Here is a 22,738-nt window from a genome sequence, read left to right as displayed (position 1 = left end):
CAGGTCCTCTGAGTCTCCTGTAACCGGGGTGCTGGAAAGTGGACCCTTGTGGTCTGCGTCCTGCAGGGGCTCCGCTACATCACACACCTTCCAGCTGAACGAGAAGTGGCCCCAGCCCAGGGGTCAGCATCCCCAGTGGACCAAGGGCGGATGACGGCCTGGGAGCTCCCGGAGAGGAGCAGGGCGGCCCCCTCTGGGGGGGGGGTGTCCCTGAAGCACTGGCTCTGCGGCTGCAGTGTGCTGTCCTCTTGTCTCTGTCCTCTGAGACGCTTCCCTTTCACATGTTCACTTGCTCCGGTCACATCTGAAGGAGGCGTCGGGACACGCGCCATGTGTGCAAGGCGCTCAGCCCGTCTCCTGACTGGAGAAGTCGCCCCGCGGCAGCCGTACCCCCATCTCAGCCACGCGGGGCTTGGAGGGTTTTCTGTACATTTGATTCCAATGTACTCCAGGTGCCCAGGGCCACCCCAGGGTCCTTTAGGAAACGTGCCTCTTTCTCCAGGTTTGAGGACTAGAATTTGGGGGCTCTCAGCCTCGAGGACCTCCCTGGCAACTTAATTCTTCCAGAGGTCCAGCAAAAACATCGCACCCCAGTCTTGATTTGGTCTGTACCCTGAGGACGTGTCTCGCCGCGGCGCCGCGACTGAGTTTTGTTGCCTGTCTGCATTTTAACAGCCATGTCCTAGATTTGACCCCCGGCCAGCCTCAACCCTCCCATGGGGTTTACTCTGAGATGAGAGTCCCTCAGATCCTGGAGGACCCCTGCCCACCCTTCCCATGCGGAGCCCATCCCTCTGGGCCTCCCCACAAGGGCACAGGTGTGCACACACACACACACACACACACTCACACACACACTCACATACTGACTGCCCTGCTGGGGGTCAGAGGGGAGTGCATATGGGGGAGGTGAGAGGGTTGAGAAGGAGGTTGGGGGCAGCTCTGCCATGGGGCAGGGATATTGACTCCCTAGCAACATGCCTGGTCCCATAGCACGGGGAGGGGAGAGATGCCAGGCTGATGGCAGGGGGTCCCCAGGGTCCAGGGCCCTGTGTCCACCACTCTGGGCACCGGGCACTAGGATGAGACCTACCCCTACTGTGGAGGAGCTATAGGAGAGGAGGCCTCAGCCTACTTCTCTGTAAAGTGGGTGCACAGACGGGGTGATCCCTAGGGCCCATAAGCTTGCAGAGGAGTCTGCGGGCCTTGGTTCTCCATCCCTGACCCACTCTGCTCTGAGTCCTTGGAAAATGCTTTCTACCCCCCGAGGCCCTTCTGAGCAGGGGACAGACTTGAGGGACAGGGGACCTGGGGTGCAGAAGGTGGCAGAGACTGGACCACTCGTCGGGGACCAGGGACAAGACCCTCCTTATTGGCGCCTGGGGGTCCGCATTTGGAAGTGGGTGGAGTCACTGCCCTGGTTGGGATGAGGAGGCCTCCGGAGTGAACTGGACACCAGGACAGTGGAGGGAAGGAGGGGAACAAGAGAGGCTCTGAGGTCCCTCTCATCCCCCAGGAGCCGGCAGGTCCTGCTCGTTTGCCCCCTCGGCCCTGGTGGAACCACTGCCTTGAGGACCCCCAACAAGTTCTGTGGTTAGTTTTCTGGTCTCCTGCCTGGGGCTGCAGTTCCAGGGATGACCACCAGGGGGCAGGCTGTGCGCACTCTACCGGATGGAGAAACTGGAGCAGGGAAGGGACACCCGGGGTCATTCTGGGCGTCCCCCTGCCGCGGACCCAACAGGCACCTTTTATTGTTAGCCTCCAGGCCCACAGTGGGAGCTGCTCAGAGGCGGGAGGGGGCTCTGAGACCCTCTATAGATCATTCAGCTACCGTCCCCCCTGCACTCACCCTGAGCAGGGGCCCTGTTAGCCCTGGGAGCGGTGCTGACATGACAGATGGTCCCTGCCCTGCAGGAGCTCACAGCCTGGAGGGGCAGATGGACAAGAGCAGGAAAGCAAATCCACGTGGGAGAGAAGAGCAAGTGCTCTAGGGAATGAGTCAGGGTCCTGGAAGGAGGGCCAGGAGCCCCTGGGGGTCTAAAAGGCTCCCTGGTGACATTGATGCCAGGACCAGAAAGACAAGAGCAGCCAGCCCTGCACACTCCGTGACAGTGAGCTGGGGGGGGGGGCGGGGAGCTCAAAGGTGCAGAGACTCGGAGGCAGAAGAGACTCTGGCCGGAGAGCAGGCGACAGGAGCCAGTGTGGCTGGAGAGAGCTGGGAGGAGAGGAGGTGGGGGGATGGGGGAGGCAGGGCCAGACCCGGGGCCGGAAGGACGTCCCGGTGTCTGTGCCATGCGACAGCATCCCCTAACGTAGTGCTTACAAGGACAAACACTGACCCTCTCGGTGTCTGTGACCAGGAGGCAGGCTCAGCTCAGCTGGGAGCCTCTGCCCCGAGGTCCCCCAGGAGGCTGGGCTGTGGTCTCAGCTGAGGCTCAGTCAGGGAGGGGTCTGTCTCTGAGATCATTCTCGGGTTATTGGCGGGATTCAGTTTGGACGGGGGCTCGGGTCTTTCCTGTCTGTGGGCCGGGACCCAGTGTCGGTTCTTTGCACTGGAGCCTCTTAGGGCAGCTCGTTAATACCTGATCTTGCTTCTCTAGAACATTGGGCCAGAGACAGAGAGACAGAGACAGGGAGAGAGAATGAACACAGGAGGGAGGGAACCAGGCAGAAAGTCACAGACTTTTCATAAACCAGTCTTGGAAACAACTGCCCATCCCTTTTGCCCAATTCTATTCATTTGAACCCAGTCCCAAAGCCCATCCACTCTCAGGGGAGGGATGACACAGGCATGTGTGGCAGAGGCAGGGACGCTGGGAGCCGTCATGGGGCGGCCCACCCACAGGCCGAGGTGAGACAGGACGGGAGGACCTGGAGGGTTGTATGTTATCTAACACTCATCTATGGAATAAAGTACATTATTTCATTTTTATCTTTTAAAGGTTTTTACTCCAAGGACAATAAATGTAAAATAATGAATTCTAAAGGATTTAAGAATTAACTAAAGAACAAAGTCCTCCCACTCTAGCAGGTGGTGCCCCATTTCCCGCCCTCCCCCTCTGTGTATGCCTGTGCCTTTGCGGGAATCAGGGAGGGAGGATTCTGGGGCATGTGCTCTTCCAGAGCCCGGTTTCCCCTGGCGGACACTGCTCAGTCCATCCTCTTCCTCTTTTGCATTTCCTGGGGCCCCGAATCACAGCTTCCGAAGAGCCCCTACTGTGCATGTTGGGTCCATTTCCTATTTCCCCCCCCATCACTGTGCTGAAGGGAACGTCCGCGTCCATACATCTTTGTTTATAACAGATCCCTGGAAGTGGAGAGTCTCGGTCGAATGCAAACGTGATTTTAACGTTGGTCACAGTTTCCAACGTCTGAGATCTCCTTGACCACTCTGAGCCTTGTTTGGGAAAGCAGGGGTTCACACTCTGGGGCTGAGACCCCTGGGAGGGCGGCAGAGGCGGGGCTGTGGGGGGGGTGGGCGTGAGCGTATGAGACAAGGTTTGCGCTGGACACACAGGGCGCAGTCCCCAGAGGCTGAGGTTAGGCCGGGAGCAAAGATGGTCGCCCCCTACGTCCCCAGCTTCCAGAGCTCCAGCTCCGACCAGTGACCCTGCCTGGGCCTGGGGAGGACTGTGGGTGTTGAGCTGCAGTGCGGCAGAGCCGGAAGCCCCTCCCCTGCCCGCAGGAGCTGTTCAAGAAAGCGGTGCCCTACCACTGCCTGGGCTCCATCTGGTCCCAGAGGGACAAGAAGGGCAGGGAGCACCTGGCTTTCACCATTGTGCCACTGTCACTCAGTTCAACATTGTGACCAACTGCGTCATCACCACCTGCCTCGGGGACCGGAGCGTGACGGCCCGCACCAGGGCCGGGGCGGTGGAGCAGTCGATCCGGGGGTGGCCGAGGGATGCTGTGAGAGGGGCGGGGAAGTCCCTCTCCAGTTTTGGAAACTTCTTGTTCTTGGAGAATTGGGTCTCTGGCTTGCCAGCTGCTCCCTCTGGCTGGGACTTAGCTTCCTCCAGGCTGTTGGGTGGGTGGGAAGGGACGGGTCCTTCCTTCCCCAAACCAGCTCAGCCTGTGCCTGCAAAACCGCGCCCCATTGCTCCTTCTGTCTGCACTGTGCTTCAAGGGGAGGGCACCCCACCTGCCCAGGGACAGGGTGCTGCTGGGAATGCACTTGGCTAAGGGGCCAAAGGGGCTGCCCAGAGGGGCAGGTCTGGGCCTCCCCACTCTGCCCCGAGGACAGGTGCTGCTAACCACAGAGAATCCTGTAGGATTGTTGCCTTACACTGGAGAGGAGCCCAAGTCAGCAATAACTTGTTAGCGTGTGAGAAATCTCAGAGGACTAATGAATTCATGGCGGGTCCTTCCTGACCCCACTTCAGAGGTCTCCCTGTCAAAGGGGGCGAAGTGTCGCTCCCCGGCGCCCCCTGGCAGCCCCTACCCCGTGTCAGATGTGGGACCCAGGAGACCCCTCCTGAGAGAGCGAAGGCAGAGCTCCCTACGCTGTAGGAAACGCGAAGCTTTAGCAGGGCCTCAGACCCAGCCTGAGGGGCAGGGGCTCCAGGGGAGGGAGAGCAGCAGGGGCTCCAGGGGAGGGAGAGCGGCAGGGAGAGCAGCTCAGCCGAGGCTCCCCAGAAAGCGGGAGGCCCTTCTGCAGGGAACAAAGAGGTTGCCCCAGCTGCAGGGACGCTCGTGGCGTCGCGGCAGTAACTACGGGAGACGTTATCAAGTGCCTCTGTGCCTGGCCCTGTTCTAAGCGCTTCGCAGAAGCGGCCTCGTGCTGTCCCGCCGGCCACTGGTCCGGGCCGTACGCGCGGGCGGGAAGGCGGGACTTCCTGACAGCTGGGAGGGGCTGGCTCGGGAAGGGCCCGTGGACGCGATAGGTGAGCCCAGGAGGCCCGGCCGGGGAGCTCGGCCGAGGTACGGAGGCGCCACGTGCGCGGTGCAGCCTGGAGGGTCCGCTAGAGGGCGCTGCGACTGCGGCGAACTCGGGGAGGGCGCGGGTTGGGCCTCGCGGGCCGCCGTCCGCGCTATAAAAGGCGCGGCGCGCGGTCGCGCGGCCTTTTCGGGCTACGGGGATGGTGGGGTTCTGGGCCCGAGTCCCCGCCCGCCCCAGCGCCCGCCCCAGCGCCCGCCGCCGGCCGAACCCCGACCCCCGCGTCTCCATCGTGGGTCGCGATGGTCGAATGTGCGCCCGGGTCCGCGGGACAGGCGGGCGCAGAGGTCCCTTGTGTTGGCGGGGGTGGGTGCGGCGAGGTTCCGGCGCCTCCGCGTAGCATCGTGGGGCCGGGGCTGGGGGCGCCGCGGATCGCTATGCTTTCCGCACCTTCCCGGCTCTGAAGCCTCGAGAACACGGCTATAGGCAGCAGTAGTTTAGTGGGTGAGTCGGGACATTTCATTCGGAAGTTGCTCCCTCCCGCCTTCAGCGCCACTGCTTTCCCTGCTTGCGACCTTGAGGGAGTCACGTTATACTCCTGGCCATCTGTTGTTCTGTCTTTAAACGGACTGGTTGTCACTGCTTACTGAGCTCTAAGAGTGAGGCGATTTCCGAATTATAGTGTGTGTGCGCAGTACAGTGGGTGTGAATGCGGTGGCCTCCTTGTGGAAGGGGTGACTGCAATCATAGCCTGGTCCCTTGATCACCTGCGGTCTGCACTACTGTATTGTAACCTCCAATTTCCACACACCCCCAAATTAAACGGAGTAAAACACGAAGGGTACCTGGGTTTGGTGTGCAGACACGTGTAGGCCTGGAGATCAAATGCAGCAAAATAAAGCCTGGGTGAAGGGCCTTTTTGTGGGCTTGTAAGGTTGTTATAAAGCGTGGTTTTCTTTTTTCTCTAGGGAGTTTGCCTGCTGGGAACTAGGGGCCTGCTGGGGTCTCAGGTGAGTTGACACGTGTGCTGGGACAGGTTTGCGCTGAAGAATAATTTTTGGGCTAGTTGAATGCCTTTTTTGTTACATTCTAAGCACGGGGCCAGGGCACCCATGTGGTCAGGGAATAAAAGCTTGAGTTATTTAATCTTCTGTAGGCGCTGCCCCTAGAGGCGTTGCAGGTGTGGCTGCTGTGCCACATCTGTGTCGTTAGGTGGCGGAGAGAAGAGAGGCCTGACTGTGCCCAGCGTCCTGGCCCGTGGACGTGTGGGTGATTGATAGTCTGACACTTGACTGTGCTGGCTGGGGGTGTGTCTACTGGCAGCCTGAAGCCTGTCGTGTAGAAGCACTTTCATTCCCTCCTAGTTCTTGGCTGGCCCTGGAACACGAGGTTGCCAGGTGTGTGACGGCAGCAGGTAGGAGTGACCCGCTGGTGCAGTGATGAGCGGGAAAGGTGAGTGGGTTTCGGTAAGGCTGACTTGCTGAAGATTTGTCACATTGGATTAAAAAAGGGTGGCACTAAAATTTTCCTTTCTAGCGTGAGCTCGATAATACCACCTAACGATCTGGAATAATCTGACTTATTTAGGTGGATCCACGGGTAGTTACTCTCTCTTAAAAGAAATTTTATGATGGGTTGTGCAGCCAGAAACTCTAGAAATAAAGTTGCCAGGTTTAAACGTTACAGAGACAATTCCGAAGGCCGGCTGTGCTGCCTTACGTGAGGTTTTTCTGAATTCTAGACGATTCCGAAGGCCGGCTGTGCTGCCTTACGTGAGGTTTTCTGAATTCTAGACGATTCCGAAGGCCGGCTGTGCTGCCTTACGTGAGGTTTTTCTGAATTCTAGACGATTCCGAAGGCCGGCTGTGCTGCCTTACGTGAGGTTTTTCTGAATTCTAGACGATTCCAAAGGCCGGCTGTGCTGCCTTACGTGAGGTTTTCTGAATTCTAGAGGACTGTTTCCTGTGTTGCTTTGTATAGTGTACTTTGATCCGTTGATCTATCTAGGACCTCACTAGTAGCTCCCTGGGAGAGGGTGCAGAGATTTCTGAGGAGGGTCCTCCTGGCTGCACTACGGTCCCCTGGGTTCATCAAACACCAGCCTATTGCCAGGTGCCAGCATAGGCAGCCCTTCTCAATTTTTGCCTCGGGCTGCCCATTGCGGGTCTGAAAGGTGACGGTGGAAAGGTGAAGGGTTCATGTGTTAGTAGCAGTTATCACTACTTCTTTTTTATATATAAATTGGTTTATTTTATTTATTTTTGGCTGCGTTGGGTCTTCGTCGCTGCACATGGGCTTTCTCTAGGTGCGGCGAGCGGGGGCTCCTCTTCACTGGAGCCACGGCCTCTAAGCGCTCGGGCTTCAATAGTTGTGGCTCACGGGCTCAGTTGCTCCGCAGCATGTGGGATCTTCCCGGACCAGGCCTCGAACCCGTGTCCCCTGCATCGGCAGGCGGGTTCTTAACCACTGCACCACCAGGGAAGCCCAGCCTCCACTAGTTTTAAGTACTGGCAGGCGTAATAATGGCAGCCAACTTTTCCTGCGCTGATTCTGGGCTGACCACTTTTGTTGTTCAGCACAGGAAGGACAGCGGCTGTTGGCCTGTGAACCTAGGCAAGAATGACCAGCCGACACGGTCCAGACCGAGGTGAGGCGGTGCTTTTCTGAGCTCCTCCTGGAGGCCTGCTGGGCGGGCGGGACACTGCCCTGCAGATGCCGGACTTGCCGGCACCACGGGTGCGGCAGCCCTGCTGCACCTGTGATATTGGGGCGGAGAGGAAGCGGCTATTTCTACGCTCAGTGCTCAGAACAGTGGGCGCTAAGAATGGTTTGTAGCCGGACATCACCAGAAGCTGTAGGAGGGAGCACCTTGTTCCCACGTGCGCTTGCAGTGGGAGCTGTGTGCAGGTCCTTGAAGACTTTGATGTTCTTTTTCTTTATAAGATGAAGCTCGTTGTGAGAATTAAAGGAGATATGTGTACAGGCATATGGCAAGCTTTGGGACAATGGGATTGACCAGGAGAGTCTCCTTGCTGGAAATGAATGTTCTGTTGGTCTGCCTGGCGAGGAGTTTTTAGGAATCCTTGGGCAGGTTTGACCTGCATCCCTGGCTGAGGGCCGCTGAGGGGGTATCAAGGTCCTGTGGGGCTTCCAGGCCATGTTCAGAGTAGGACCCTAGGTGGGGATGAGGGGGGCCCAGAGCCACTGGCCCACGAGCGCTCGTACTCTGAGGACCTTGAGACGAGTCACTCTGGAAGGAAGGCCAGAGGTTCGCTCCTGGCTTTTGTCCTGTTGGTGAGGCAGAAGTCGGGCCCTTTGTGGAGCCCCTTGACGGGCCGACCGTAACCCTATAAAGAATGATCCTCCAGGCCAGGGGTGTCGTTGTCTCCTTGCAGGTGGAGAGTGCATTTTGCTGTTTCCCGAAATGTTTAAGTTGGAGGGTTGGACAAAAGCTGTAGGTTAGTGGCTCTTCGACTAGGGGCAGTTTGTCCCCCTCCCAGGGCACGTGGCAACTCGCAGGGCAGGAAAGGGACGGGGTGCTGCTGGCATCTAGTTGGTGGGGTCCAGGGCTGTGGCTGCATGTCCTGTGGTGCCCAGGACGGCCCCATAGTAAAGCTACAGGGTCCCAAATGCTGATGGGGCCAAGGCTATAGAAGATAATTTGGGAGGGGTTCACGGATTGGATTCCGTTTCTCAGGTCCGTGGGCCCAGCTTGGTCCTCTGTGGCTGGTCAGTGGGACAGACCTGCAGGTGTGGCTCCTGTCACTCTAGGACTGGCTTCAGGACAGGTAAGTTGGGAGCGGGGTGCCTGGCTGGGGGTCTGACAGAACTTTTGGACCCTTTAATACAAGCACATGGTATCAATTGTGGGTGTGCTTTGAGGAGAGGTGAGAATGTCCAAGTAGCTGACAGTGGTCTGACCTCAGCCACCTCCCCCATTAGCGTGTTGGCAGCAAATGGCCAGGCCTGTGGCTCAGGGCGGCCTGGCCGGGTGGCTCTGGCTGCAGCATCTGAAGGCTTGATCGGGCCAGAAAGAAGCACTTCCAAGATGGCATGCCCGAGGCTCCTCACGACGGGACAGCTGGCTTCCTCCAGAGCTGGTGTGCCCCAGTCTCAGAGCCAGCGCCGGTGCCCTTGGGAGGGGCCGTAGGGTGGGCGGGGGCGGCCTGCACAGCACGTGTCTGGTTGGTTCTTCATCCACACTTTGGAAGTGTGCTTTTCATTTTGTTGTGATTTTTTGGCTGCTACTAAGCAGCTACCAGGGTTTTTGCCCACTTCCTCGTGTCGTGCGCTGTGGCTTGTCGACTGGAGTGGGGTTGGGGTGACAGTGTAACTGCCGGAAGCAAGCCGACTTGAGCAGAGAGGGTGGCAGGTGGCGGTACATCCGGTCGGTCCACCTTTGAGCCCGGCGGCAGCTGGGTTTCCTGTCGCATCCTACTTGGTAGAACCTCCCTGGCTGAATTCCCCTGGAAACTGGGTGGAATGGTCAGGAGGAGAGGGCAGCAGGGCTTGGCGTGTCTGGCAGGAGAGGCTGAAGAGGCTTGAGCAGCTGTGTCCTTGCGCTCCAGAAGCCAGGTGCTCTGCTAAGGAGGCTCGACTGGGGTCCAGCCCACCCAGCGCTGGGAGGCGTGGCGAGTGGGTCACCTCTGTTTTCTGTCTGCAGATCCGGCCGGAAGAGCCCAGGGCACCGCCCTCGGTTCTCCAGGAGAGTGCGCCGGCGTGGAGCCAGGAGGGGTGTGCGCGACTCAGCACGGGGGCCGTGCGCCTCCAGTCTGCCGCAAGGGCAGTGGGGAGCCGGGGGAAGTCATGGCCTTGTGAATGTCCTCTGATGGAAAGGAACCTGCGGGCTTAATAAAATAGCTTGTGTGTGGAACGTCGGTGTGCTGCAAAGCAGTTGTGTGTGCTTTCCCCCTTGGTGTGGCTCAGCGGTGCCGAGGCAGCAGGCGCGATACAGAACTGAGCAGAGACCTTCTGGAATCCCCAGACTCCAGGGAAACTGAAGGTGACGGCCAGCCTAGTGAAGAGGACAGGATGCGGGGGCGGGGGCGGCAGCCCAGCAGGCGCCCCTCGTCTCAGGGCCCTAATCCTGGCTCCAGCCCGCTGGTCAGGGGAGCTGCACGGTCTCCTGGGTGAGCAGAGCCCACAGTCCTGAGCCGTTCTTCCCTGTGTTGGGTCATCTCCCCCCATCCAAGGGGAGAAATCTAGATGAGGTTTAAGAACTAGTGCTTTAAGAATGTGGATCTCATAGTTGAAACCTCGGAACACGTGTCTTCAGCACAAGCTGTTAAAGTGAACGGAAGGATTCAGCCCCTTTTCCAGGAGGGTGTCTCCATGTGGGCAGAACTAGAGAATAAATGGGTCTTGAATAAACTGTCTTGACTTGCGTTTCTCGGTCTTATCAGCTGAGGGCCCAGCAGGAGTTGAGGGTGTGAGGGTCAGGCTCCTGGGCTCACAGCTTCCTGTTTCAGGGGCAGGAGGGGACAGGGGACCCTTGGCTTTTTCCCGGACAGTGGATGTTACAGCTAGTGGCTCGTTGCCATCAGCGGAGCAGCCTTGGTGGGCTGGGCCGCACTGTTCTGTGCAGGAAGCAGTACAGGGAGAAGTTGGTGTAGAAGGTCCTTACGGGAGAAAACTTCTGTCGGCCCACCCTCCCATCCCCATCGGAACCACACCGGATCCGGGTTGCCCTTGGCTCCAGTCATAACCCCAGCCAACCAACAGCCAGGATGTGGCTGCCCTCCAGCAGACCGTCCAGTCTGGGGTCTGGAGCGGGCTGAGGGGACTCGGGTGCTCACGGAAAATCCATTTATTTACACGCATGTTCTCCAAAGTAACAAAACCTTGGTCTAGGCAGGTCCCTTGGCCAGCCCTCGGTGCTCGGGCTCTAGGTCCTTCCCTCTCCCCCCAGCCTCTCCCGTTCCGGCTGCACAGTCGCGTCTGGGAGCCTAGAAAACCCTGGGGGTGGTGGGTGTCCTGCCCCACGGCTGCCTGAGCTCTGGAGACCCATAGGGTCGACACTGGAGCAGCCCTGTCCTTCAGTGGGGGAAGTGGGGAGAGGGCCAAGGGCAGGAGTGGTTCTTGGGGCAGGGCGGGAGCGCCCGGCTGGCCGTCAGGTGTACTTGGTGTTGGAGATCTCCTTCCAGAGCAGGGTCTTGAGGTGGCTGAGCACCAGCGAATGGTGCGCCTCCACCTGGCTGGCCAGCCCGCTCAGCGTGGTGCATGTGCGCAGCTGCTTGCCCAGCGCGGCGCGCAGGCCGGCGGGGGCGCCGGGCAGCAGGTAGTCCTGCAGCAGCTCGCACACCTTGGCCAGGTTGGGCTGCACCAGGTCGCCCTTGCACTGCCGCAGGAGCGTGTCGCAGGGCGCCCTGCAGTCGCGCCCGTAGGTGCAGTCCGAGCTGTGCTCGCAGTGGCGGCCCCGCAGGAAGCGGCGCACGGTGGCCTCGGGCGCCACCTGCTGCAGGTCAGCCATCCTGAAGTCGTACTTGGCTGTGTAGCCCACGTTGGCTAGCGTGGTCTCGCACATGTAGAAGGTTCCATAGGCGCCGTGGAACAGCTCCTCCACGAACTCCAGCAGGCCGATGGCAATCTTGGCGCGCCAGGGCCACGCGGGCCCCAGCCACTGCTGCAGGGCGCCGTGCAGGGCGGGTGGCAGCAGCGGGCGCAGCAGGGGCGGGAGCACGGCCCCGGGCCAGGAGCTGTGCGGGACCCCCTCGGTGAGGTACAGGTCCCCGCAGTAGCCCAGCAGCCGGGAGGCGTGCTCCTTCTCCTGCAGGGACAGCAGCAGCAAGAACTCATTCCGCTGCAGCAGGGCCCACACTGACTTGGCCTCGGCCAGGGACACCCTGTGGTCCTTGTTGAAGTCGGCCATGAGCAGGACCTGTCCGGCCAGTGCGGGCAGAGAGGGCAGGTCTCCCAGGTTTGCCTGCGGTTTGGGGGCAGGAGAGAGGAGGGCAGGGCGTCGGCCAGCTGGCCAGCAGTCTGCGCTCCGGACCCCGCATGTCCGCCAGGCAGGGGGAGCCCCGCCTCCAGCCGACAGGATGGAGGGGACAGCCAGGGACCTGCAAGGCCCCCTCGCCACTCCTGGAAGCCCAGCTGCGGAGCCTGGGGCCCCCTCACTGCTCCTCTGCCCCTCCCTCTCTCCCTGAAGATGCCCCTGGGGCGGGGCCTCAACCCTCTGGCTGCTCCTTGAGGGAGGGTCTGCTTGGAGCTGGGGGGCTAGCCAGGCACCTGGCTGGCCCGTGTGGCCTCCACCCAGCCTGCCTCCTGCCCTGTCACACGTCCCTGGGCACGAACTTGACTGGCCCCCAGGAGGGCCAACTGACCTTGAGAAAGCTGAGGGTCATCTCCTGGAACTCCTTAATCGAGGTGCCGCGGGTGGGCTTGTCAAAGAGGACCAGCTCCCGCCGGGGGGCCGCGTCTGCCCCCGCCTTCGAGTCCAGGCTCTCCTCGATGCCACACTTGATGGTCACCTCCTTGCCCTGCCAGAGCCCGCTGTACACCTGCACAGGACCACAGGGACCCTCCGTGCAGATGTCCCCCTCTGGCTGCACCGCGGGCGTCTGAGCCCTGGGGCTGACCCTGGCCCGACCCTGCTGGGCTTACCTGCTGGCCCGGGACAGAGGAGAGGCAGGTCCTCCACTCCACCTGGTGCAGATGGCACAGGTCCTGGCAGATGGAGCCTGAGATGATGCCCTTGCGGTACTGGTCACACTGCGGAGAGGAAGAGGCAGGGAGTGGCCTGGGGAGGCGGGGGCTTGTCCTGCCCGCCCTCCGGCCCCTTCTTTAGCCAGATGCACAGGGAGAAGCTTTCTGCAGTGATTAGGTCGGGCTCTGGAGTAGCTGCCGCCCCCACTGGCCCCTTGTCGGCTCTAGATGAGGCCTTGCAGCCCCCTGAGTCCTGGGGGTCTGGGCTGACCTGAGCAGGTGAGGCTGGAGGGGATGGAGTCAGGCCCGTCCCTGCAGGGGGTGGGGGGGAGTCGTGGCGTCTGGATCGAGTGGGGGGGTGAATTCCTGGATGCGCATCACGTAGCCACGGTGCCCAGGCCCTTGGTGGAGAGGGCCTGGAGGAAGGAGAGGGAAGGGAGGTGCAGAGACAGTGCTGAGGGGCGGGAGGCGCCAGAGGCCCTGGACTCACCTATGGGGACCAGGGAGGCCACGACAGCCGTTCAGCCAGAGGAAAACGAAGAGACCACACGCTGTCATTCTGCCACCTTGGAGGGAGGCCCTCCACCACGGGGGTCTGTTCTGACCCGCGAAAAGCTCCAGGGCCACAGGGCCCTTGTGGGGGGGTCTGCCAGGGAGCCTGGGCGGCAGGGCTGGGCCAGGGCGGGGGAAGGGACCTGTCAGCCACACTGCCCACCAGTGTGGGGAGGGGCTTCCACGGAAGCTGAGGTGGGCAGTGTGTCCATCAGCCTCAGGGCTCCTGCGACCCATCAGACATCTCCCCTCCCAGCCTGTTTACTGTGTGCAGACTGGGCGGTGGTGGGGACCTGGCCGAGCACCCAGAGGTCCATGGGCACCAGGTCCGCGGCCCCTGGTCCTGCCTTCCCCACACACACACTGGGTGGCCTTGGACAAGCTGTGGAATATCTTGGAGACGGCTGATACCCCCATGAGGCGGGCAGGTCTCCCCTGGAAAGGAGAGGGTGTCCCCATGGCCCCAGGGACAGGCCTCAGGAGAGCTGGGCCCAGCAGCCAGGGCACTCTGGGAAAACGGAAGCTGCAGTTCCTCTGGCGGGGAGGGGCGGGCGCCTCCTCTGCTCCCCCAGGGCCCCTCAGTCCTCTGCATGTTGGGGCGCTGCTGGGGGCACACAGGAGGTACTCAGAAAACACCCGCCAGCCCTGAGCGGTCTGCTCCCTGCATGCCCCTGGCCAGACCCCATCGCATGCCACCTTCCAGGTCTTGCTGCCCGCAAAGGCCCCTCCACCCCCTGCCAGCACCAGGCGGCCCGGGCTCATCCCAGACCTCCCGCCCCGCTCCCTGGCCCGAGGGGTCCCCAGAGCAGGGCCTTTTCCCGCCCGCACCCAGAGGCCGGGCTCCATCCCCGCACACGCCTGCCCCTGGGTCTCCCCAGCTCCCCCCCCCCCCCCGCCCCCGACTGTGAAGGCAGAGCCATGTGTCCAGCACCCAGCTCGGGCCAGGCCCCTGGAGGCCCCCAGTGAGCCTTTCTGGAATAAATGAGCTTGCCTGAGAATGGCCAGGAGGCCCGAGGCCTTCTCCTCTGAGCTGGGACTGCGCCCTCGGTGCCTGGGGGCAGCCCCGCCCCCCGGAGGCCTGAGCCAACCATCAGTGGGCCCTGTACAAGTCCCTATGCACAGGCTCTCCCGCTCTGGAGCCCCGTGCCGCTCCCACCGCCACCTCTGGGTTTTCCCAAGTGTGGCCCCCCTGGGACCTTGCCCAGAGCAGGCCTGCTGAGCCCTTCCGGGGCGCCACACAGCCCCCCAGGAGGAGTGCTCTCATCCTGCAGAGGAGGAGAAACTCCAGGCCCCTGGCTGGTGCGAGGCAAGGCTCCCCCTTCGAGACCCCAGGAGCTCTGCTGGGGCGGGGCAGGTCTGTCCCCAAGTGGCATGGAGGCCTCAGAACCCTGGTCGGCTCGCCAAGGGCTCCAACCTGCCCGGGGAGGCCAGGCAGGGCGGCCGGGGGTGGGGGTGGAGGATCAGAGTCTGAGGTTTGCCAAGGCCCCTTCGGCCGGCCTCACCCCGCCCTCCAGCCAGTCACTGCATCAGCAGGAGCAGTAAGCCACCCTGTGTGCACGCTCGTGGGTGCACAAGCGCTGGCGTGGACAAGCACACGCAGGCTCACGCGCCCTCACATGCACGTGCACGGCCTTGCCGTAGACGCCACGGTGGCGACTCAGCGCTGGTTCCCGTCTGAGGCCCCGAAGACCATGCCCCGCAGCCTCCTTTGCTGGACTCCTGGCTCCAGGAGGGGCCCTCAAGGCCACCCGTGCCTGCCTGTCCCCGTCTGGGCTAAAATGTCTCCCTCATGGACGCCTCTACATCTGGCTCTGTCCATCTGCCCGTCCCCAGCCGCCCGCATCTGCGCAGCCTGCCCTTGGCCTCCGCATTCCTCTCTGGCCTCCCCCGTGGCCCGCCAGGGGCAGCTCTGCAGTCGGCACGGTCAGATGTGTCTTAAAACCCACTGAGCCGGCGCCTCTGAGCCACGTCTCTAAGCTGCCACGGCAGGAGCGCTGGCCCAGGAGCCCACAGGCCTGGCCCGAGGTGACACTTACGATGACCACCTGGCAGATATGCCCGCGGCAGAGCTCAGCGTAGGACGAGTAGTGAACGTAGGCCAGCCAGCTGCCCGCGAAGACGCCCAGCCAGACCAGGAAGACGTACTTGACCCTGAGGCCCGGGAGCCGGCCCTGCGGGGGAGGGGGCCATGAGGGAGCGCCGCATTTGGGGTGCTGACCCCAGCCTTCCCGAGGGGTGCCCCTCCCTCCGGGGGCCAGCACCTGCCCAGCCCAACGTCTCCCTCCCCCTCCACCTACTCACTGTGGGTGGGGCCAGGGCCTGGTGTCTCCCAGACCTTTAAATCTCACGGGCAGGTAAAAATAAATTCCAAAATGAGGGAGATCTGGGGTAGACGCTCATTATTTTGCTGAATAAAGAGATTTCGAACAATTTTCCCTCCTGTCCTGCCCGCATTTCATAGTGACATGTAACCTCTGCACAAGGTCAGGCTGGAAGAGCACCCACACCCCCCGCGCACTGTCCCCCTGGGTGGTGGAGATTTCGGGCTGGACCCGGGCCAGCAGGGGCCGCGGGGTTGGAGGCACGGTCACCCTGTGAGCCTTTAAGAGACACGGCCTCACCCACCCACGATCACAGAAGCCAAAGGGTGGATACAGCCCGCTTGTCCATTGACAGATGAGTAGATAAACCAAATGTGGTCCGTCCACACGACAGAATATTATACAGCCACGAAAAGGCAGAGAAATCCCGACCCAGGCTACAGCAGTCCCTGTCCTGGCCCCTGTGGGTCCTGTCACCCATGGGCGAGTGAGCCCCTAGGACAGGAGGACATCATGTCCAGTGAAATGAGCCAGACACGAGACAGATCCTGTGATTCCACCCACGCGAGGGCCTCGAGTCAGATCCACAGAGACAGGAAGGGCTGGGGGCTAGGGGCTGGGGAGGATGGGGAGTGAGTGTCTAAAGGGGATGGAGTTTGTTTGCGAAGATGATGAGACGGGTGCTAGAGACGAGGGATGGTGACGGCCGCACAACAATGTGAATGTGCTTAATGTCCCTGAACCGTGCACTTAAAAAGGGTTAAGATGCTCAATTTATGTGATGTGTAATTTACCACGATAAAGAACAGATAACCAGGACATGCAGCCCCGGCCCTGCCGCCACAGGCTCTGTCCCGGAAGTCTGCGCTGGGCCGGGAACTGCTTCTATGGAGGGCTCAGCCCCTCTGCCACGTTTCGCCAGCTGACGGGTAGAATCTCAGGGTGGGAGAGTCCCAGAGCCCTGCAGGAGCTGGGGGCGCTGTCTCCCATGCAGCCCCCAAGCCGGGATTGCAGGGGCCTCAACTTCCTTCCCCACCCCCCCCGGTAAATCACAGGCCTCACCGGCTGCCGTCCAGGGGCGGCCAGCTGGTGGGATGGGGTTACCATGTGCTGACCCATGCAAGAGCTCAGACACCTTGACCAGGCAGCTGAGCCCCAGAGAACAGGGCCCGGGCCCAGGGCCCAGGAGGGCAGGAGGGCCTGGGGCTTCAGGCCAGCCCGCCCTAGAGGGGAACCACTGCCAGCACTGGTCATGCACCCTACCACCCGCGGGCCAGGGAGCGGCTCCAGTCCTGGTTAGTCCTGGGTCCTAGTCACCTGGGGGCTGGGGCCGAGAAATGGGGCCAACGGGTCCCCACTGAGGACAGGGCAGGGCCCTGCAGGCCCGGCCCAGGCATCTGTGCTCATTTTTACGGTTCTTCCAGGAGAGGCGGGGTCCTCACCTCCTGCTTCCCTAGCACCGACTCACGCGGAGGTGCCGCAGCAGGAGGGCCTCTGAGAGCTCCAGGGGCAGGTTCGGAGCCTCAGAGGCCGGGGAGGCCGGGGGCGGCCCTGGGGCCGAGTGAGCGGGTTGGGTCTCAGGCCCACTAGTCCCTGCCACTGCATCTGTTTCCGCCAGTTTTGTTCAAAGGGAAAAACAGGAAAGCACAGGGACAGTGGGTGGGGGGCCGGGGAGCTGGGGGTGTTGTCTGGAAGGATGAGGTCAGAGGACTTCCAGCCGCTGGTGACCCACGCCCCGAGGTGGAGATGGGCAGGGCCTCTGGGGGGCCGGCGCTGGGAGTCCTGGGGGGATGGCCAGGACGAGGGCAGGCTGTAGCCTGCACTGCACCCAGGGGCTGCCCTGGGCTGGACCCAGGCTTCCCAGACTGACTGCAGGGCCCACCCTGGACACTGCCCAGTGTCCCGCCAGACGCCCTCCAGCTCGGGCCTTCAGGTGGCGGCCCAGCTCCCAGGACACCGTCCGCGCTTGCCTAGCTATGACCGACCCCCGGGCCCTTATCTCAGGCGGGCACCTCCTCCAGAAGTAGTCCCTGCCCTGGCTCTCGTGGGTCCTGTCACCCATGGGCGAGTGAGCCCCTAGGACAGGGAGTGTGCTGCTCCTCAGGGGGTCCTGTGCAGCTGCTCCCCCACCGTGGCCTGCCCGGCTCCTCGTGGAGCCGCTTGGGGGGGTCACTCGGGGGACAGTAACAGCACAGCGATCGGCAGCCTTGGGGCCAGTGACCCACATGCGCCACGACCTCCAACCCTCGCTACCAACCCAGGAGTGTGCTTCACAGGCAGGGAAACTGAGGCTCAGGCTGTGTCCTGACATTAACGGGGGTCCTGGGCTCAAACCACTGGGAACCCACCAGAACCCCTCTCCTGTCCATGCCCCTCTGCCGTTCCCGGGCTGAGCTCAGAGGCCTGACACCCAGTGTCCGGGACCCGCAGCTCTGGCCTCCCCTGCGGCAGCCCCATCAAGGCCTCTCCCGCAGGACAGGGGCTGCTGCACCCCCTGCCTCCCAGCCTGGGGGTGGACACAGACCCTCAGCTCTCACCTTGCCCAGCGCGGGGTGGGGACCGCCACGAACCCAAGGCCCCAGGCAGGCAGGAAGGGCTTCTGGTTACCTGGCTCCCACCCTTCTCCACAGAGGGGAACACGGCGGCCTGGGCTCTGATCAGGGCTGTCTCCTTCCGCCCAGGGGCTGGGGTCCTGGAGGGCACTGAGGTCGTAGGTGTGGCCTGGATGATTTGAGACTCTGATGTGGGCCTGGCTCAGATCACCCAAAGCAGAGGTGACAGGGTTCCTGACAGCTGGCACCCGAGGCAGCCTGGGCCTCCCCTGCAGATGGCAGGGTCCTGAGAGGGACAGTGATTCGCCCAAGGTCACTGTGGGGTCAGGGCACACTCCTAATCTCGGGCTGGCTGGGGGATGGCCCGGGGGGAGGGTAGTCCTTAGGGTGGTCCTATGGGCCACAGAAAAACAAACCTGGTCTTTTAAGTAGAGGGAAGCGGAGCGGACTTGGTGTGGCTTCTGGGCCTGCGGGAGCAGGTCCAGCCCGCGGCGGGGTGGGGCCTCGTGCAGCCCCAGAGGCAGGGGGGCCACCCTGCAGCATCCGCGGGGCCCTGCCGCTCCGCTCACCGCATGGACAGCCCTCAGCCCAGTCCCCAGTCCCCTCCCTGCCCCCAGCCTCCCCGGGAGCCACGCACCGCAGCGCTCATCGGCCTTGAGTCCCGAACCCGCCCCGGGCCCCAGGCTGGACGCCGCGCGCCCCCGCCGAGGCCCGGGCCCCACAGCGGGCGGGGCGGGGGCGGGCGCCGGCCGGGGCCGGGGCGGGGGCGCGCCTACCTGCAGGCCCTTGGAGAAGGGGCAGAAGAGCACCAGGTGCGCCAGGCGCCGCAGCCGCCGCATGGTGGGCGCGGGCCGTGCACCGGCCCGGCTCGGCTCGGTTCGGCTCGGCCTCAGCCCCGCGGGCCGGCCCGCAACGGCCGCCGCGCCTCCTCCCCGCCCCGCGTCCGCGCCGCCGGAGCGCTCGCCTCTGACGGCCGGGCGGGCGCGCGCGGAGGGGAGGCGCGGGGAGGGGGCGCGGCGGGGACGCGCGCGGGGTGGGGGCAGGGAGCAGAAGGCGGGAGAGGGCGCGTGGCCGCGAGGGTGGCGGTGCGGGGGCGCGCGGCGGGGAGGGAGGGAGGGGAGGAGGGGGAGGGGGGGGGAGGGGGGGAGGGAGGGAGGGAGGGCCGGGGGCGCGGCGGCGAGCCGCGGTGCTGGTGGGAGGTGACTGCGGCCCCGCCTCCACCCCACCGCCCCCGTCCCCGCGCCCCGCCCTGGAGAGAAAGGGGAGGGCGCCGAGGCCCCGCCCGCCCGCGCCCCCAGCCCGCACCCTTGAGCGGCGGGGTTGTCACAGGCGGGGCCGTCGTCACGGGAGGGGACTGTCACGGGCGGGGCTGTCGCGCGGGCCCCTGCAGAGAAGAGACGGGTGGTGGAGCCGGGCGGCCTGAGGAGGTCCCACGGGGCAGGGCCGGTCGCGCGGGGCGCGGGAGGGGCGGTGAGCCCAGGGACCGGGGCGTGTCGCGGCTAGGTCCCTAGTGGGGTCCCGCGCCAACCACCCGGCCTGGAGGGGCCGTGGACACTGCGGCAGCGTTTGCCTCTTTCTCCCACTGTTTAAAGAAATACAAGCAAATGCGCCCTTTCACTGTGCATCTCTGCCGGTGTTCACACAGACAGCCCTGTGGGCACCACCGCTTTCAGGCTACAGAACAGTTCCACCCCCGACAGACCCCGGGGCTCCTCTTCCTTCCAGCCCTCCCGTGGCCCAGCCCTGGGGAGCTCGGGCTCTTCCCCTGCACGTCACATATATGGAATAAAGCAGCCACAGCCTTCAGGTCTGGCCTCTGTCATTAGGCAGAGGGCCCTGGGGATTCAGCACCCCCTCTCTGCCCGGGGGACTCCCGGCACCAGGCACCGGCTTGAGCCAGTCGCCACCTGAAGGCCCTCGGAGTTGGTTCTGGCTTTGGGAGAGCAAGAGCAGAGCTGCCATCAAGTCTGCATTCGAGGTTCTGTGTGAAGGAAATCCATTTTCCCTGGGGTGATACAGAGCAGGGACGCTGAGCGGTGCGGTCAGGGTAGGTTTAACTTCCTCCAGAGTTGCCAGGACGCTTTCGGGCTGCGCGTTTACATCCCACTGCAGGGTGTGGGAGTTCTGGTTGCACCACATCCTCAGCAGCGCTTGGTATTGTCCGTTTTTAAATTCTGGCCATGCGGGACTTCCCTGGTGGTCCTGTGGTTAAGACTTCCCCTTCCAATGTAGGGGGTGCGGGTTTGATCCCTGGTCGGGGAGATAAGATCCCACATGCCTCGCAGTCAAAAAACCAAAGCATAAAACAGAAGCAATGTTGTAACAAGTTCAATAAAGACTTTAAAAACGGTCCACATCAAAAAGAAAAAAATTCTGGTCATTCTACTGAGTGTGCAATGGTGTTTCTTTGTGGTTGTTATTTGCATTTCCTCAACAACTAATGATGTTGAATACTTTTTATGTACTTAGTTGCGACCTGTATATAATCTTTGGCAAAGAGTCTATTCAAAAATTTTGCACATTTTTTTAAATTGTTTCCTTGTTGTTGAGTTTTGACAATTCTTTTATATCTTCTGGAAACCAGTACATTATCAAATATGTGATTCGTGGGCTTCCCTGGTGGCACAGTGGTTGAGAGTCCGCCTGCCGATGCAGGGTACACGGGTTCGTGCCCCGGTCTGGGAAGATCCCACATGCCAGCGGAGTGGCTGGGGCCGTGAGCCATGGCTGCTGAGCCTGCGCGTCCGGAGCCTGTGCTCTGCAACGGGAGAGGCCACAGCAGTGAGAAGCCCGCGTACCGGAAAAAAAAAAAAAAAGATTCGCAAAGATTTTCTCCCAGTCTATGGCTTGCCTTTTCATTTTCTTAACAGTGCTTTTCAAAGAGCACAAGTTCTTAATTTTGGTGAGGTCCAATTTGTCCATTTTTTCCTTTTTTTCATTTGCACCTGTCAAGTCTAAGAACCCTTATCTTTGCTTAACCCAACCCAGGGGCACAAAGATTTCCTTCTGTGTTTTTCATCTAGAAGTTTTACAGTATTAGGTTTTACACTTGGGTCAGTGATTCAATTTGAGCTAATTTTTGTACATGGTGCAAGGTATTGGTCAAGGCAGTGTTTTGGTTTGGGGGTTTTTGTTTGTGGGTTTTTTGCATGGACATCCAGTCGTTCCAGCACATTTGTTGAAAAGATGAGCCCTGGGATGGATCTGTAGCAGAGTGCCTCCGACGAGACACTGCCCTGCAAGCAGTTTCCCCAGCTCCCAGATAGTGGTTTTCCAGCAAGTTCCGGAGGGCAGATTTCCTGCAATTCTGCCAACACCACAGTGACTTCTCTGCTGTCCCGAGAGCCACAGCTGAGCTCTGCCGACAAGATCTCAGCCTGGGTGCTGGGGTTTCAGCTCAGCCCTACAGGTTACTTCTTTTTTTTGGCTGTGCTGCGCGGCTTGTGGGATCTTAATTCCCTGACCAGGGATCCAACCCGGGCCCTGGGCAGTAAAAGCGTGGAGTCCTAACCCCTGGACAACCAGGGAATTCCCTACAGGTTACTTCTTGTGTCTGGTCTTCACTCCAATCCTCCGTTACAGTTAGTAATTCTTGTAGCAAACTTTCCCGGTTGAGATTGCCATGTGGCTTCTGTCTCCTGATGGGACCCCAACTGACACAGGTCCAGTGCAAAAGGGACATGGGCATTTTTATTTTTATTATTTTTTTGGCCACACCGCACGGCTTGCGGGATCCTAATTCCCCAACCAGGGCTTGAACCCGGGCCCTTGGCAGTGAAAACGCAGAGTCCTAACCACTGGACTACCAGGGAATTCCTAACATGGACATTTTTATAAAACTTATGGAGACCCATTACACCCCACACCGCGGGCACCCAACGTCCTCAACCAAATGATTGTCATACTCGGATTGATGGCCAGGATGGTCCCATAAGAGAGTCCAGGTGGCTGGACCAGGATTAAGTTTGCACCCCCTCGATCCCCTTGTGGACCCTCCAGGCTGGCCAGAGGGTCCCCTTAGGAGAAGGGAGAAACATCTGCACAGGAGGGTTGGGGTAGAATCCTGGTTATCTCCAAAGGATCTGCATAACCGCACCCCCACCCTTTCATGCTGGTCATTGCCAAGGTGACCAAACAGAGGTGCTCCTCTCTGGGGACAGCCACATTTGGTGACCAAGCTGCCTGGCTAAGGTGTGTGGGCCAGGAGGAAGGGATGGAGGTAGAGTCAGAAATCTCCTAAGCGAACTTTGGAGAGGCCATTCCAATGCTCTGTGACACCAGCGGCTGTGGGCACTGGGAAGCGGGGAAGGGCCTCTGGCACCTTGACTGCCAGCCCACCGTGGGGCGGCTTTTGTGATGAGGAAGCACCATTTCAGGCTGCAAATGAAGCCAAACACACGACGCTGCTCAGAGCCATGTCGTGCCTTCTCCGTCTGTGTCCTCACATGACCTTCAGAGACGCTATTTCCAAATAGGCCACATGCTGAAGTTCTGGGTGTAGCTTTGCGCAGTGGCAGCATCCTAGCCAGTGAGGTTTATCCGAGGTGCGATTATTGCTAACTGAAGTTCTGGGTGACCATGAACCCGGGCGGGGTGGCGGGGGCTGGGGCACTATCTAGCCCAATACACAGACCAAACAGATACATCATTGGAAACGGCCCAAGAGTCAGTGAAAATATAACACGTTTTATCAAGGGACCCCAAAATAGAAATGGCTGAATCAGGAGAGAAGTGTATTTCTCTCTCATGTAGCACTCTGAGTGTAAGCGTCCGAGGGCCGAGACGGAGACTGC

The 22,738-nt window shown here is 61.3% G+C and overlaps 1 protein-coding gene, 1 long non-coding RNA gene, 2 other non-coding genes and 1 pseudogene across 6 annotated transcripts; 4 read left to right on the top strand and 1 right to left on the bottom strand.

Annotated features, from left to right (window-relative positions):
* The first annotated feature begins 4,433 nt into the window (after window positions 1-4,433).
* Window positions 4,434-10,247, top strand: LOC105748847 (uncharacterized). The gene is made up of 6 exons (XR_007477815.1): window positions 4,434-4,453; window positions 5,845-5,886; window positions 6,241-6,328; window positions 7,453-7,523; window positions 8,574-8,664; window positions 9,540-10,247. It is a non-coding gene; the product is annotated as an uncharacterized LOC105748847 (long non-coding RNA).
* On the top strand, window positions 6,035-6,165 carry LOC117198478 (small nucleolar RNA SNORA17). Its single transcript, XR_004479672.2, has one exon. It is a non-coding gene; the product is annotated as a small nucleolar RNA SNORA17 (small nucleolar RNA).
* Window positions 7,588-7,721, top strand: LOC117198477 (small nucleolar RNA SNORA43). Its single transcript, XR_004479671.1, has one exon. It is a non-coding gene; the product is annotated as a small nucleolar RNA SNORA43 (small nucleolar RNA).
* Window positions 10,248-10,667: 420 nt separating the features above from the next.
* DIPK1B (divergent protein kinase domain 1B) lies at window positions 10,668-19,013 on the bottom strand. 3 transcript variants are annotated; one of them, XM_049710848.1, is made up of 5 exons: window positions 18,722-19,013; window positions 15,109-15,243; window positions 12,479-12,586; window positions 12,199-12,354; window positions 10,668-11,798 (listed from the first exon to the last, which is right to left on the bottom strand). In XM_049710848.1, the coding sequence occupies exons 1-5, from the start codon at window positions 18,782-18,784 to the stop codon at window positions 10,986-10,988; spliced, it is 1,275 nt and encodes a 424-aa protein (XP_049566805.1). In that variant the 5' UTR covers window positions 18,785-19,013; the 3' UTR covers window positions 10,668-10,985. The 3 variants fall into 3 exon arrangements, with proteins under 3 accessions (XP_049566805.1, XP_049566804.1, XP_049566806.1); XM_049710847.1 differs by having other exon boundaries at window positions 12,199-12,375; window positions 18,722-19,010; XM_049710849.1 differs by lacking the exon at window positions 15,109-15,243 and having other exon boundaries at window positions 12,199-12,375; window positions 18,722-19,010.
* Window positions 19,014-22,444: 3,431 nt separating this feature from the next.
* Window positions 22,445-22,513, top strand: LOC125964917 (uncharacterized; annotated as a pseudogene).
* The last annotated feature ends 225 nt before the right edge of the window (window positions 22,514-22,738 follow it).

The sequence above is a fragment of the Orcinus orca genome, chromosome 6 (assembly GCF_937001465.1).
Source record: "Orcinus orca chromosome 6, mOrcOrc1.1, whole genome shotgun sequence".
Lineage (NCBI taxonomy): Eukaryota > Metazoa > Chordata > Mammalia > Artiodactyla > Delphinidae > Orcinus > Orcinus orca.
The sequence above is the reverse complement of the archived record's forward strand: the minus strand, read 5'-3'. Positions and strand labels throughout refer to the sequence as shown.